Below are 14,699 nucleotides of genomic sequence, written 5' to 3' on the forward strand. Positions count from 1 at the left end.
GGTTCAGACAATGTGAGTAAATCAATAAGAACTGTCCGGCGCACGAGCTGTTCAGCAATGCCCTGCACACATGGTCTATGCATTCATTGTCCAGTGTCAGGAAGGAGAGCGGCCGGTGGAGGGGAACCAGGAGGGCGCGAGGCGGTAGCTAATGTGCCTTAGAAGGCGAACAAACCAATAATGAGGTATGACAGATTGCCACGTCGCCTGGTCGGACCGCATAGAACGCGATGATGTGCTGGGCGTTGCAACCGTGCAAAACAATGACCTCCTTCCAGCCCGTCACCGACCGCTTTCCTTAAAGTCGTGCGAATCCACCGGACGAATCAGCAGCAGCGGACGGGACCAAACGGTCGTGCGAATCCACCGGACGAATCAGCAGCAGCGGACGGCGCCTCGGACCAAACGGCGCCTCGGCGAGGCAGCGCCACGTGCACGAGGCTGCGCAGCTGCCTACCTGACTTGATGGTCCAGCCGGGACGGGTGGCGCAGCCGCAGCTGTGACCGGACGCATGGCTGGGGTCCCGCTTGCACTTCCAGCCGGTGCCGCACCTGCGCGTGCGCCGTCGTCAGTCGCTGCTTCGCGCGCTGGTACGCAGTGGCGTGGGAACGGGCCTACGATTGGGAACGCCGGACGTCTTCTGAGGTCAGTTCTTCCATGCATCATCCTGATATTAGTGGTCAACTTCTCCCCAGAAAGGGAGAGTCATACTCCTCTGCTCCTCCCCTGTACGCGGGTCCTGCGCCTGCTCACAAACGTGCATGGCAGATAACCGAGAGACCAACGGCAATCATCTTGTCCCGTTGAAACCAGCTCTCCGGATGCATGACCCACAAAGACTGTTCGGCGCAGCCGTGTTCCGGTCGCGCTCGCCAACGCGTGCCGTCCGGACGCCTGGGCCCGGCTGGCCTCGCTGGCCCGGCCCGGCCGAAGCGGCCCACCTGTTGAGCGCCGTGGTGCACGGGTTGTTGGGCACCTCGCAGCGCTGGCCGCGCCAGGCCGGACTGCACGTGCACGTGTACTCGCGGCCCGACTCGGGCGACGTGACGCACGTGCCGCCGTTGAGGCACGGAGGCTTGGCCTTGCAGCGGTCCTTGATCACACAGCGCGGATCCGTCTCTGCGGCCGGGAGACAGAAGGTGGTTTGCATAATGTGCGGTACATATCATCCAGGCGATAACGGGTAACAAATAACTGCAAAGGCAGGAATCCGGGGGTCTATCCCTTCGCTTAGTGTCAGACGGAAAAATACAGCAGAAAAGACCATGGGCGCGAGCGATTACCATAGGGTCACACAAATTGACAGCGATCATGGACTTGTGCACGAACTAAGCGGAATGCTTCGGTGACATTTCCGGTCGTCTCGTCACTCTGCAACGTGTCCAAAGCTGACAGCGGTGTCGTCATTCAAACTCGGAAGACACGTCGAAGAGACGCGACGTCAAAGAAATCAACCGTCTCACCAGACCATTCGCCTCCGAATGGGGACGGTTTCGTTAGTTCCTGACAGGAGGCAGCAGCCAGCACGCAAGCCCCCTGCGCGTGTGCCAGTCCGCACACAGGCAAACGAATCGGCACCGACCGCGTTGTCTGCGCACACCTGACTTGGCCACGTATCCTGGTCGGTCCCTGCAGTGGCAGCGGTAGCCGGCCAAGGACGACGACCGCCGGCTGCAGGCGAAGCCGGCGCCGCACAGGCGCGCGTGCTGGGAGCTCGGGCCGCACGGGTCCCGCGGCAGCTGGCACACGCGGCCCGTCCAGGCGACCGGGCACTGGCATCGAAATGGACTGGTGCCTGCACGGCGAGAGGGGGAACGCCGTCAGCACTGCGCTCGCGTGTTTGATGCGCCGCCGGCTGGCGTTTCAGACTCAGCTGACGCTCGGCAGACATGACCTGGTGGTGTTCAGACGTGAGCCTGGCGCCTGTCACCGTCACGAGGCGACAAACGACGAGACACTTACCATCGGTGACGGAAATACAGGTGCCACCATTGCCGCAGTGCGTGCCTTTCGTCTTGCAGAGGTCCGTGATCGTGCACGCAGGGTTGCGGCCTGTGGACAGCAAACAAGTCGTCCAACTCCTGCATAGCGTTTAAACTGCGAACATGGAATAAGACAGGATACTAAGAGAGTCTTTCGCTCCTGTTTCGTCAGATATTGTGTCGTTCACCCGTTAACCTTAGACTGCTCCACGCCGGTCTCGTCTAGAACCGCAGCAGATTACAAGACTTCACGATCAGCGCCTGGCAAGTCTTCTTATCGGTCAAGTCTTCATTATATCTTCATAACCAAGTCTTCATTATCGGCGCAAAGGATCGACTACTTCTTTACGTAGTTCCCTCTGGATTCGAAATTCATATTTTGCCACGCCGCGTCTTCGTGTACTGTGTGCGTACGGCTGCGCCCCGCCAGTCGCTCAAAAGCACCCCGGAGTCGGGCAGGCGACATGCTGTGCCGCATTGACCACATGCTTGGCGACACAGTCTACTCAACGGAAGTAGACAATGCAAAACGCCTGTAATTCCGCCAGACGTTCAGTAAGCTCCCCCGCAATAAATCGTTTGCCCATTGCCCATGGTCACGCCATGATGCGCACTTTTTATCAGAAAAATTTTGGCCGCACGTTAACTCTAACTTTGTGGTGCGACAGAAGTTACTTGGCCCTGCACAGTTTAGATGCCCGTGGCGCGCACATCACAGATCATTGGTATTTGGGCCGCACGCTAACTCTAACTTTGTGGTGCGACAGAAGCTACTTGACCCTACGCATTTTACATGCCCGAGGCGCGCACAGCACAGATCATTGGTGTTAACTTACACCCAGGATACAATCGCACTATGGAGCTGATGTATTTCTTAAGGAAACCAAGCCGGCCCCAGCCACACGTGCGATCAATAACCATTTTAACAAGACTTCCGTGCGAGCTGTTCGCGCGAATGCCGTTTCTTTGTTTGAAATGCGAACGCACTGCAGGCCTTTTATGGGTACAAGCGTGTACAGCGGTCAAACAAGCCCCAGGTAGAGGTGCAGCCAAAGCCACCCCTTAGGCCCAGATGTTTTTTCACCACTGATGTCTTCCGACAGGAAGTCAAAAATCGGCGTGATGTGTATTCACCAAACTCTGCCTTCACCACTCCTTGAAAAGAACTATGACGGTGCCCCTGCACCCAGCGTACATTGCTCAATAAGGATTCAAGTTGCACCCCCACATGAGAGCTCTCTTAAAAATAGCACACACTTCAAAATATGCACATGGCCAAATTTGTTCAGAATGTTCCGAAAACAGTACTGGCATATCAACGATGTTATTTCGCAAAAAAAGTTGACTGAGCAGGAAAACTTATTCAAAGCTTCTCGCCATCAGCCCGAAAAACGTCTTGTTCCCATAATTTTGCCCACCTTCTTCCCTGCCCGTCTCAGTCTGACCTGAGATGACGTCACAGCCAGGCCGACTGTCGCAGGCTGACCTGAGATGGCGCCCCAGCCTGCCTGTCTCATAGTCTGACCTAAGATGGCGTCCCAGCCTGGCCAACTGTCGCAATTTGACCTGAGATGATGCCCCAGCCGGGCCGGCTGTCTCAGTCTGACCTGAGATGACGCCCCAGCCAGGTCGGCTGTCGCAGTCTGACCTGAGATGACGCCCCAGCCGGGCCGGCTGTCGCAGTCTGACCTGAGATGACGCCCCAGCCGGGCCGGCTGTCGCAGTCTGACCTGAGATGACGCCCCAGCCAGGCCGGCTGTCGCAGTGACCTGAGATGACGCCCCAGCCAGGCCGGCTGTCGCAGTCTGACCTGAGATGACGCCCCAGCCAGGCCGGCTGTCGCAGTCGCAGGAGAAGCCCCCGAGCGAGGCCGGATCCCGGCTGCACGGAAACCCTGAACCGCAGCTCAGCCCGGTCTTGCACGGATCGCGAACAAGCTGCCGGCAGAGAAGCCGCCGTTAACATGTGCCGCTAGCGGCGGGCATGGCGCAGACTCAGTGCATGTCAAACTTCTGCGTAAGGTCGTCCACGAAAAGGAAAAGAAGCGCATCAAGTGTTTGAAAGACTATGTAATACAACTCGTGGCGATACACCTCGTCACTGAGCTGTAACTCCGACCGCGACTCCCGCTCACGCCGCTCGCAGTGGGACGAGCCCAAACACCCTTGGTGGAGTGTTTGACCCGAGGATCTCTGAGTGTTACTTCATCCTGCACCGCTGTGAGAGCTCCGGTCCAGACTTCAGGACTTGCGCGCCTTTGTAACGCTAGGTCTGGAGATGTCAAGTGAGCGCCTGCATGTGTATGCTTACTGTCGGGTGGCTTAAGATGCGTGGTGGTAACAGGCGACAGCCAGATAATGTTCGGCCCCGTCGTGTGACTGGCAGCGTGAGACTTCGGCTTGAAATAATCCGACAGTGACCTAGCAGCGCGCGGCGGACGTCGCCTGGCATGTCCTTATGGCCAGCTGGTGCCGCCGTGACACGTTGCGTGCCTTTGAAGGGCATAGGCCTTACCAATTACATGTCAGGGCTTAGAGCCTATACTAGCATTAGCGCTCCGAAAAAAATGATCCCAGAAATTTCCTTTAAACCGCGTCAGAGTTCACCATTCGGCAGTGATGTCGGCAGAACGTCGTCGCTAGCTGGGTTGCTCACCTGGCACGTCTCGCCCTGCCAGGCGGGCGTGCACCCGCACAGGAAGCCGCGTTGCGAGCTGTAGCTGCACGTGCCGCCGTTCTGACACGGGCCACGCTCGGCGGAGCACAAGTTTCTGCGCGCAGTGCACCTGGCACCCTGCCAGTCCTTGGCGCAGGCGCACGTGAAGCCATTCTTGGCGTCCTGGCAGGTACCTCCGTTGCGGCAGAGGTGGTTTACCTGGCAGGCCTTCAGGGACGGGTTCTTTACGGGGCTGGCTGTAGTTGTGGTTACGGCGGCGGCTTGGCAGGTAAAACCTCGCCATCCAGACGGGCAAAGACATTTAAAGGTTTTTTCATTGGGAGTACAAGTGCCTCCATTCTTGCACATGCTATACCTTCGGCAATTCTGCACTGCAAGGCTGGTTGATTTGCTTTCAACCACAACAGCAGTGGTTGCGTCTGGAGTTTTGCACGTAAAACCTCGCCATCCAGACGGGCAAAGACATTTAAAGGTCTTCCCGTTGGGAGTACAAGTAGCTCCATTCTTGCACATGCTATACCTTTGGCAATTCTGCACTGCAAGGCTGGTTGGTTTGCTTTCAGCCACAACAGCAGTGGTTGTGTCCGCGGTTTTGCACGTAAAACCTCGCCATCCAGACGGGCAAAGACATTTGAAGGTCCTCCCGTTGGGAGTACAAGTGCCTCCATTCTTGCACATGCTATACTTCTGGCAATTCTGCACTGCAAGGCTGGTCGGTTTGCTTTCAACCACAACAGCAGTGGTTGTGTCTGGAGTTTTGCACGTAAAACCTCGCCATCCAGACGAGCAAAGACATTTGAAGGTCTTCCCGTTGGGAGTACAAGTGCCTCCATTCTTGCACATGCTATACTTCTGACAATTCTGCACTGCAAGGCTGGTTGGTTTGCTTTCAACCACAACAGCAGTGGTTGTGTCTGGAGTTTTGCACGTAAAACCTCGCCATCCAGATGGACACACGCATTTGAAGGTCCTCCCGTTGGGAGTACAAGTGCCTCCATTCTTGCACATGCTATACCTTTGGCAATTCTGCACTGCAAGGCTGGTTGGTTTGCTTTCAACCACAACAGCAGTGGTTGTGTCCGCAGTTTTGCACGTAAAACCTCGCCATCCAGATGGACACACGCATTTGAAGGTCCTCCCGTTGGGAGTACAAGTGCCTCCATTCTTGCACATGCTATACTTTTGGCAATTCTGCACTGCAAGGCTGGTTGGTTTGCTTTCAGCCACAACAGCAGTGGTTGTGTCTGGAGTTTTGCACGTAAAACCTCGCCATCCAGACGGGCAAAGACATTTGAAGGTCCTCCCGTTGGGAGTACAAGTGCCTCCATTCTTGCACATGCTATACTTCTGGCAATTCTGCACTGCAAGGCTGGTCGGTTTGCTTTCAACCACAACAGCAGTGGTTGTGTCCGCAGTTTTGCACGTAAAACCTCGCCATCCAGATGGACACACGCATTTGAAGGTCCTCCCGTTGGGAGTACAAGTGCCTCCATTCTTGCACATGCTATACTTCTGGCAATTCTGCACTGCAAGGCTGGTTGGTTTGCTTTCAACCACAACAGCAGTGGTTGTGTCTGGAGTTTTACACGTAAAACCTCGCCATCCAGATGGACACACGCATTTGAAGGTCTTCCCGTTGGGAGTACAAGAGCCTCCATTCTTGCACATGCTATACTTCTGACAATTCTGCACTGCAAGGCTGGTTGGTTTGCTTTCAGCCACAACAGCAGTGGTTGTGTCCGCAGTTTTGCACGTAAAACCTCGCCATCCAGACGGGCAAAGACATTTGAAGGTCCTCCCGTTGGGAGTACAAGTGCCTCCATTCTTGCACATGCTATACTTCTGACAATTCTGCACTGCAAGGCTGGTTGGTTTGCTTTCAGCCACAACAGCAGTGGTTGTGTCCGCAGTTTTGCACGTAAAACCTCGCCATCCAGATGGACACACGCATTTGAAGGTCATTCCATTAGGTGTGCAAGTGCCTCCGTTCTTGCACATGCTATACCTCCGGCAGTTCTGTACGGCCAGGCTGGTACGGGCTCCAGCCGGCGCAGCCGTCGCTTCAGCACAAGTTGGACCACCCCAGCCTGCCGGACACAGGCACCTGTAGCCGGCGCCCCTCGCGGCGCAACGGCCGCCGTTCTTGCACAGCTGCCTCCGGGCGCATAGGTCGAGCAAGGCGGATCGCTTGCGCCGACGCAGGGATGGCGCGCACGTGGGGATCACGCCTGTGCACCGAGGCCCGACGAGCGGTGTTAGGACAAGTAGAGACCTATGGACATCAGCGATAAGCGCAACATGATCTCGAGTTTTAGTGGGATTTTTAAACATAACATTTTGGCAGTTGTGTTGAGCAATTAAGGTCAAAAAATTCTGCGGCATGCAACCAAGCTCTGAGCCTTGATGTTCTTTGTATAAATTAGTCCCCTTATGACGGAAAGGAAATATAAACCATCACAGTGCGGGTGGGCGCTATTTTCCGATTCACCAACAGTTAGGCCACACATGACGGTCGATCAACTCATAATGCGTTAGAATATGACACGGGACGAAATTTCCAACTTCCATTAGTCTAATAGCACAAGCAAGCGTTCTGGTGCTATCTTCGTCAACACCATTCTTGGCATCTTCGCCGAGCACACAAAGCCGTCGTCCGACACCAACCACCGCACCATTCCCAGCACAAGAAGGCGGCCCATCGCCGGGATCGGGTGCGAACGGTCTGAACGCGCCAGGACGAGGCAGGCTCACTGGAGACGGCGCTCCAGCCGGGCCGGCCGGTGCAGCCGCAGCTGAGGCCGGCGCGCCGCTCCGGCTGGCGGCGGCAGCGCCAGGCCGGCCCGCAAGGGTCGCGCGCCGCGCACGGGTCCCGCGGCAGCGCACAGTCGGCGCCCGTCCAGGCCGGCCGGCAGCGGCACTGCTGGTGCGACGAGGCCACCACCCCGGCGCCCGACGCGTTGCGGTACGCCACCTCCGTGTCCAGCATCTGGCGCCGGCACGGCACGCGGTCAGATATGGCACGCAGTCAGATATGGCATGCGGTCAGATACGGTAAGTAGTCAGACACGGCATGCGGTCAGATACGGCACGCAGCCAGACACGGCACGCAGTCAGATATGTCACGCAGTCAGGCACCGCACGCAGTCAGACACGGCACGCGGTCACAGACGGCACGCGGTCAGACACGACAGGCGCTCAGTCACGGTGCGCTCTCAGTGCCGGCCGCGGGCTGTGTTCGTCTCGTGCAGCCGAGTGGAAGGAATGTCGCATTGAGATGCACAACACCCCACACGACAATTGCACATTCGAATGCGCAACATGCATGTGGCATCTTTGGGCACATGCAGATATGAGACCACTGTGATTGCTAGCTGCCATGGCGAGACGTGCACCACCTAATGAAGCGTATAATTTATACTAGCACAACATATAATCACTTTCCGTACGCTGTCGGCGAGATGTTTGGCATGGATGGCTTCGGACCAGAGGCCTGTCTAGGTGTATCGTTCTGCAAAGATCTCGACCCCTCCACCTCGGAAAAGAACTCGCAGATCAACGTACGCTTTTGCTTTCTTAGCCACGTTACTAAACAATCAGCCACGGTACCAACAAATATCATGGTACCATGAAGTCAGATGAAACGGATGGCCATGTCAGCCAGACTTCTTCGGTCAGCCGCCACTGTGCTGTCGTTTTCGAGCCACAAGGTAGCTCAAAAGCTCGCGGCCTCGCGTGCCACAGTGACTCAGTGTGGGACGCGAGCCGACGGCGTCGCTGCCGGGACTGCTCAGATGTCCGGCGCTCCACCATGGGAGGTACGGGGACAGCTAGGAATTATTCCGATGGCATTTAGTTGGTGTCAGTGTTATGGTACTACAACTCGCGAAAGGGCTGGTAGTCTGGTAAGCACACTTAATGCTCTTCAAAATAGTCTCGCATCAGTGGCAAGGTGGTTAGTAGCGGTACTAACAGAACGCTTCGACATGAGCATGACAGCGAACAGGACTGCGAATCAAACGAATTTGATGCCGAAGCCTTGTGAGAACGAGCATCTCCAGTTGTAGTTATCACCCATGGTGAGCAGTAAGATTTGTTCATTCTGATTACATGAGATCTGATACTCCCAAGGGCAGACAAACACTACGGTGAGAGCGCCACACCAAGAAATGAGATGAAACAACTGGCGCGTGTCAGTCCCGATGGCTCGGTTGGTTACACCGCCTGCCTTTCGATCCACCCACTCGTGGCAGGGCTGGTTTCGAGTCGTTTGAGGTGCTCGCTATTGGTCCTTGACAGGCACACCCTGCGACCGGTAGCAGCGGTCGCGCTAAAGGTCAGGTGACGTCAGACGGCAGGACGGACCGTGCCGACCATTGGATCGCACGTTAAACTTTTGCCACTAAATTCTGTCCTGACCTGGAATTGCGCGATCGCATGGTAGGCGTCAGGGTTCACACAAAAAGCACTGCTGAGCGTGAGCGCAGACCCCAGAGATCTATCCATTCAAAGAGTAATGACAATTTTGCGCTTCATATCAATCGGTGCAAGAAGGTTGGTGCTGTGTTATTACTGCGACCCGGGATATTACACAGCCCCATTGCCGGGGAAACTATTAGGTTGCTGTCACTGACGTGCAAAATGTACAAGACATGCAGCGAACGCTGTGACAGCGATGTGCGGTGTACGAAGTTGAGTGTGTGACAGCAGTGTATGTCCGTGACAGCAGTCAACAGAAAGGGCGTTCAGGTCGTCTGACAGCGCAGCACTCACAACGCACTCCGCTCTGCCGCGGTACTGCAGGTCACAGCGGAGGTCGTCCAGCGGACAGCGCAGCTCTCGCCTCCGGGTGTAGTTCTCCGAAAGCACGCCGTCCGGGTGGCACGGGGACGACGGGGAGCACTTCTCGTACGCGGCATCCGGAATAGTTCTGGCAGAATGGGAGCATGGGGTAGTCAAAACAAGGTTTTGTGCAAGCAGGACAGTGCAGGCATCCCGTCTGTTGTGTAATGCAAGAAAAGTTTGAGTGCTAGGTCTGGCGTCCCTGGTACGAAAGGATTGGTGGCGCAGAACAAGCGATCTGGAATACCACGCTATCTGTTCAGCAAGACGTTAGCAACTGTTTCCGTTTTCCCCCTAAAATGGGTAGAGAATATGCGTATTGTTTGAGTGAATGTAACGTGATGGCAGTTATAGGTATACACTGCGTTGTTGACAACTCTACTATAAGAATGCGATATTTGTAAATAAAAGCAAAGTATGGCGTTGTTTGTAACTGTGTTTAAGCCTGAAGAAAAATAGCAGACTGTGGCTCATTCACTTACCAATGCATCCATCATATTAGGTATAGAGTATTATATTCATTGATGCCATCCCAGTAGCATAGGATATAAACTGAAAATTCGTTCGTAATTTGTCAGGTTAAACGATGCAATGTGCTTACCGAGAAATGAAGAGCAGCAAAACGGACCAGAATACGTACTTCATACTTTCAGCCATGGTGGGCTTGCCAGTAAAATTATGTCATATGCCACGAAGGAAAGATTGGAAAACGTGATACATCAACAACCGAGCATTTAAAGCCAGACTGCATGCCACAAAACAAAACGTTTTTACTAGACTCATAACACTTCGCATTATGTTTTTGCTACAACAAATGTCTCACCACGCATCAAAGGACATTTTCTAACTGACATCCTAGCGTTATAACAAAAGGAGCGTAACTGGCAAAAAACGACAAAGCGTAAAAAGCGTGCAAGATGTGCTTCCGGTCATCCTGCTTCGTCAGACTACATTGCATCAAATGCATTCCTTGTGGGTCCGGATTTTCACAAAGTAACGGTCGGTATCCTGAGGAGAGGAAGAGGAGAGGAAGACTACTCGTCAAGAGACGACGAGAGAAGAGAGATACCAGTTTGCATGCAAGATGCAGTTACCGGTTGGAGTGAGATGACGGACCCAGAGATAGAAGTTGCCACGAGGGAAGAGAGAGTAAGGAGATTCAGGATGAGAGAGAGAGAGATGAAGAGCGAGAGAAGAGAGAGAGAGACGGAGAGAGAGAGAGAGAGATTTAGGAGAGAGAGAGAGAGAGAGAGAAGGAGGAGAGAGAGAGAGAGAGATAGAGAGAGAGAGAAGAGGAGACAGCGCGCTATGAGAGGAGCAACGAGTAGAGGAGATATATCTATCGATATCGCGCCTCTATCTGAGGAGAAGAGATCGAGCAGAGAGACTCTACTCTCTTCCGAGAGAGAGAGAGAGAGAGAGAGAGGAGAGAGATATATATATATATATATATATATATATATATATATATATATATATATATATATATATATACAGCTGGTCCCCCAGCTTTGTCTTGTTACCAGCAGACTCGAAATATTTCACTCTACACCTTAAGATCGTTCGGGGGTATTGGGGCAATTGGTTGACAGCAATCTCCAGACTTTTACATCTGAATATATAGCGCTATGACTGCCCTTGGGCACCTCAATGTGCCAAACTGGCTGTCGACTAGATAAGCAGACAGCGTCTTGCAAATGGATCAGGTGGATTCTGCAATGGTCTCTGCTGAATCTGGTACCGATTGGGGGGTGGAGAGTTCCCGCGATTGGAGGCACAACGGGGCGATGCACCCGCAAGACAGCAAAACAAGTTTATCCTTGTGCCCATTTGCGGTTGAAGTTCGCGCAATTGCCACGATGTTCGGAAGTAAGTCGGGGCCCAGGATCCCTCGCCTTGCGTTTTGTAACTGCAGTTGCCAGGGCATACTGATCTACCGCCAAATCTGACTGAACCTTCAGAGCACATGTCGTCCATGATTCGCTGAAACCGGTCAAATGATAATCCATTATCAGTGCAGCTGCAAGCTAATGATGCTATTGTTCGGTTCCGAGCAACATTTAAATGCGCTAACTACGTGCACGTCTGTACGGGATGCTTATGGTTTCAGCCCAAATATTCACGGCATAATGAATTTACCGAATATTTAGAATATGCTGAGTGATCTTCTTTGAAGGGATAAGGCGTTGCAAAAAATCGTTTTTGGCTGAAATATATGGTTCCTTTCAGCGTGCTCTTTTGGTTCATTCACCTTCTTCATCACCTTCCTGCCGCATATTTTGTGCTCTGTGATGCAATTACTTTATTGTTCGCACATCCGCGTAGTTGCAGGGACAGATCCAGGAATGCGTCAACAGGGGAGGGGGACGCAACACTAGGCTGCCTACAGTTAAGGGCTCTTAAAAAAACTCGCATTTCGGCCATGAAATTCCACGATTCATAGCATGCTGCTTTTCATGACCAATGTTTTACTGTGCGCAGCCAAAAGAAAACCAGGTATGCTACGTATCGACATTCATTGAACTTATTCACTTTCTCCAGATCATGGTGAATCCTGTCATTTAGAGGCTATGTAATTCGAAAAAAACATAGCAAAATAAACTAAAGCTGCCTGCTAATTACCATCAAAATGGCGCACAACCTTGATTCTCAGGCTATTTACGGCTAGCTGGCTGGTCGATGTGATCAGATGATGGCTGGTGGCTAGTGCAGAGCATTTGCTTTGTTTGTTATGAAGGAATACAAAACATCGTAACATTCAAATTGTATCAAGAACGGGATGCAGAAGCGTGAAAGGTGTCACAAATTCAATAGCCAACGGAAATGACGCAGTACGGCGCCGGCGGCACGTAAAATAACGCTCGGCAGTTGGACGTAAGGATTCATCAGCGAATATCCCACTGCTATTCTAAGGCAAAGACACCAAGGTCAGAGTGGTGGGTCCCTGAACGATCGGGAGGGCCCCGGCAGGTCGACATATAGGACCCCGGCTAAAGCGCAGGGTCCTCTTCATGAAAACTACCCAAGATCATCGCACACAAATTAATGCCCCTGTGCGATCAAGAGTGTCCAGACAAATTACCATATACGGCCCTGATAGGAATGAAAGGTCCTTCGCGAATAAGATTACTAGAGGAAAATAGCTCTAGATCAATATAAAGGGCCTCTGAGCATCGAGTGACTCGGTGTGGCCTTACCTTACATGAGCCCCAGCAACAGCACAAGGCCCTCCGAGCAAGCGGAAAGAACCCGAGACCAATATGAAGGACCCTGAGTAACTGAGTGTGCATTGGCATATGGGGCCCCGGCAATATTTAGAGCCTTTTGGGACAATGGAAATATCACTGAAGGGCCCCCGATCAACCAAGAATGCCCAAGCATATTAGCTCAACAGCAGCAGTGTCTCAACAGCAGAGTAGAGCCCTAGGAGGAAATCCAGACATCAAGGGCAACGTGGGAGGCTCGTTAGCAATCGGGTTGACCCGACTAGCGGAGAAATCGGGCCCGGTAAGAGCTGCACGCCTTTGGGCAACGCAATGAGCCTCACAATTTTCCCAATAACCATTCTTCCAGCCAGCGAAGAATCAACTCTGTCGGCTCGCGATCTCTTCACTTTCGTTTGGAACTGTCCTTGGACGTTTGCAGGCCTAATTGCGTCCAATCCTGCTGCATTTTGTGTAAGTACCTAAACTGCATTCATGCAGTCGGCTACGGGCCCCTCCGGAGCCTATGGGTCCCCGCAGGCCACAGGGGGGGGGGGGGGCATAGTTCCATGCCACCCCTGGATTCGCCATCGGTCTGAGCAGCTCAAGAGATGGGGCCCCGACGAGAGGATGGGTCATCCACTCAAATGAGAAGTACCCAAGACACAATATGGAGGCCCCGGAATGATCGAGTGTCCCCGAGCAGGTTAACAGATGAGAGCCCCCGACAAGAGCGTAGGGCTCTCCATTCAAATAAAAAATACCCACGACACAATGTACAGGGCTCCCGAACGATCGAGTGCGCCCGAGCAGGCTATCAGAAGGTGTCCCGACGAGAGCGCATGGCCCTCCATTCAAATAAGGAGCGTCCAAGACCCAGTGTGGAGGTCCCTCAAAAGCTGGAGTTTACCCGAGCAGATTATCAGATGGCCCCCGACAGGAACTTAGGGCCCTACATTCAAATACCAAGACCCAATGTCCACGGCCCCCCGAACAACCCAGTGTTCCCGGAGAGGTGAATCATCTCTCCGGGAATCTTGGGTCTTGAGAAGTACCCAAGGCTCAATTTGGAGGACCCCAAACGACCGAATGTGCCCAAGCAGGTAAACAGATGGACCCCCCTCAAGAGCGCGGGGTCCTAGCAAGTGACAGAATGGGAAGGACCCTAGACCAATGTAGAGGACTCATGAGCGAGTGTGTCGTTAGATTAACCGGGGCCGATTTGAAGCCGGCCGCTGAACAACCGAGAATACCAGGGCAGGTTAACATGTTAACATACGGGGCCCACGCCATAGCTTATAGAGCTTTTCGGGCGAATAGGAAGAATCTGTGAAGGGCTCCTGGTTGACAAGAGCGCTCCGGCATGCCAGCAGGGAAAGCCCCAGCAACAGCGGAGGGCCCTCAGAGCAAATACAAAACAGTCAAGGACAGCGTAGAAGGCTCCTTAACGATCGGATTGGCCTTGCGAATGGACACATAGGGAACAATGTAGGGCGCCCGGAAAGCACAATGAGTCGTAAAATCTTCCAATCATTGCCCTCTCAATCAGTGGAGAATTATTTTTGTCTACTCGTGGGCCCCGTCACTTTTGCTTGCGACTGTTCGTGGTTGCCTGGAAGCCCAAAAACGTGCAACTTGGTAGCGTTTTGTGTTAAAATCTCCGGCGGCTTGGCCGGCTAAGGGCCCACTTGGGGCGCAAGAGGAGGGTCGTGCGGACCCGCTCGCGTATTGTCGACGGTAACTACGACATTTGTGAAGACAGCGTTTCGCATCAATATGAATAATGCTGATTTTCACGTACAAACACCGCAGTCATGCTTATATTAAGTATTTTTTATCTCAAGGTAACAGCAGCATGCTCACGTACTGGTATTTGGTACAGATCAGTCCCATGCAGGAGCAAAACAGTCATGTCCCGTCATCTGCCTAAAAAATATTACGTTATTGGCTTCGCAACTGAAATAACTATTATTTAAAAGGTAAGTTAGCCCAAGCTGA

The 14,699-nt window shown here is 53.3% G+C and overlaps 2 protein-coding genes across 2 annotated transcripts; both read right to left on the reverse strand.

Annotated features, from left to right (window-relative positions):
- Window positions 1-2,167: 2,167 nt before the first annotated feature.
- Window positions 2,168-6,685, reverse strand: LOC119100151 (adhesive plaque matrix protein 2). Its single transcript, XM_037223261.1, has 3 exons — window positions 4,639-6,685; window positions 3,812-3,920; window positions 2,168-2,205 (listed from the first exon to the last, which is right to left on the reverse strand). Exons 1-3 carry the CDS (start codon window positions 6,655-6,657, stop codon window positions 2,168-2,170), a joined length of 2,166 nt encoding a protein of 721 aa, XP_037079156.1. The 5' UTR covers window positions 6,658-6,685.
- Window positions 6,686-6,721: 36 nt separating this feature from the next.
- On the reverse strand, window positions 6,722-10,282 carry LOC119100152 (uncharacterized). Its single transcript, XM_037223262.1, has 4 exons — window positions 10,100-10,282; window positions 9,430-9,586; window positions 7,524-7,645; window positions 6,722-6,746 (listed from the first exon to the last, which is right to left on the reverse strand). The coding sequence occupies exons 1-4, from the start codon at window positions 10,153-10,155 to the stop codon at window positions 6,722-6,724; spliced, it is 360 nt and encodes a 119-aa protein (XP_037079157.1). The 5' UTR covers window positions 10,156-10,282.
- Window positions 10,283-14,699: the final 4,417 nt, after the last annotated feature.

Source organism: Pollicipes pollicipes, unplaced genomic scaffold, assembly GCF_011947565.3.
Source record: "Pollicipes pollicipes isolate AB1234 unplaced genomic scaffold, Ppol_2.1 Scaffold_4881;HRSCAF=5763_pilon_pilon_pilon, whole genome shotgun sequence".
Classification (NCBI taxonomy): domain Eukaryota; kingdom Metazoa; phylum Arthropoda; class Thecostraca; order Pollicipedomorpha; family Pollicipedidae; genus Pollicipes; species Pollicipes pollicipes.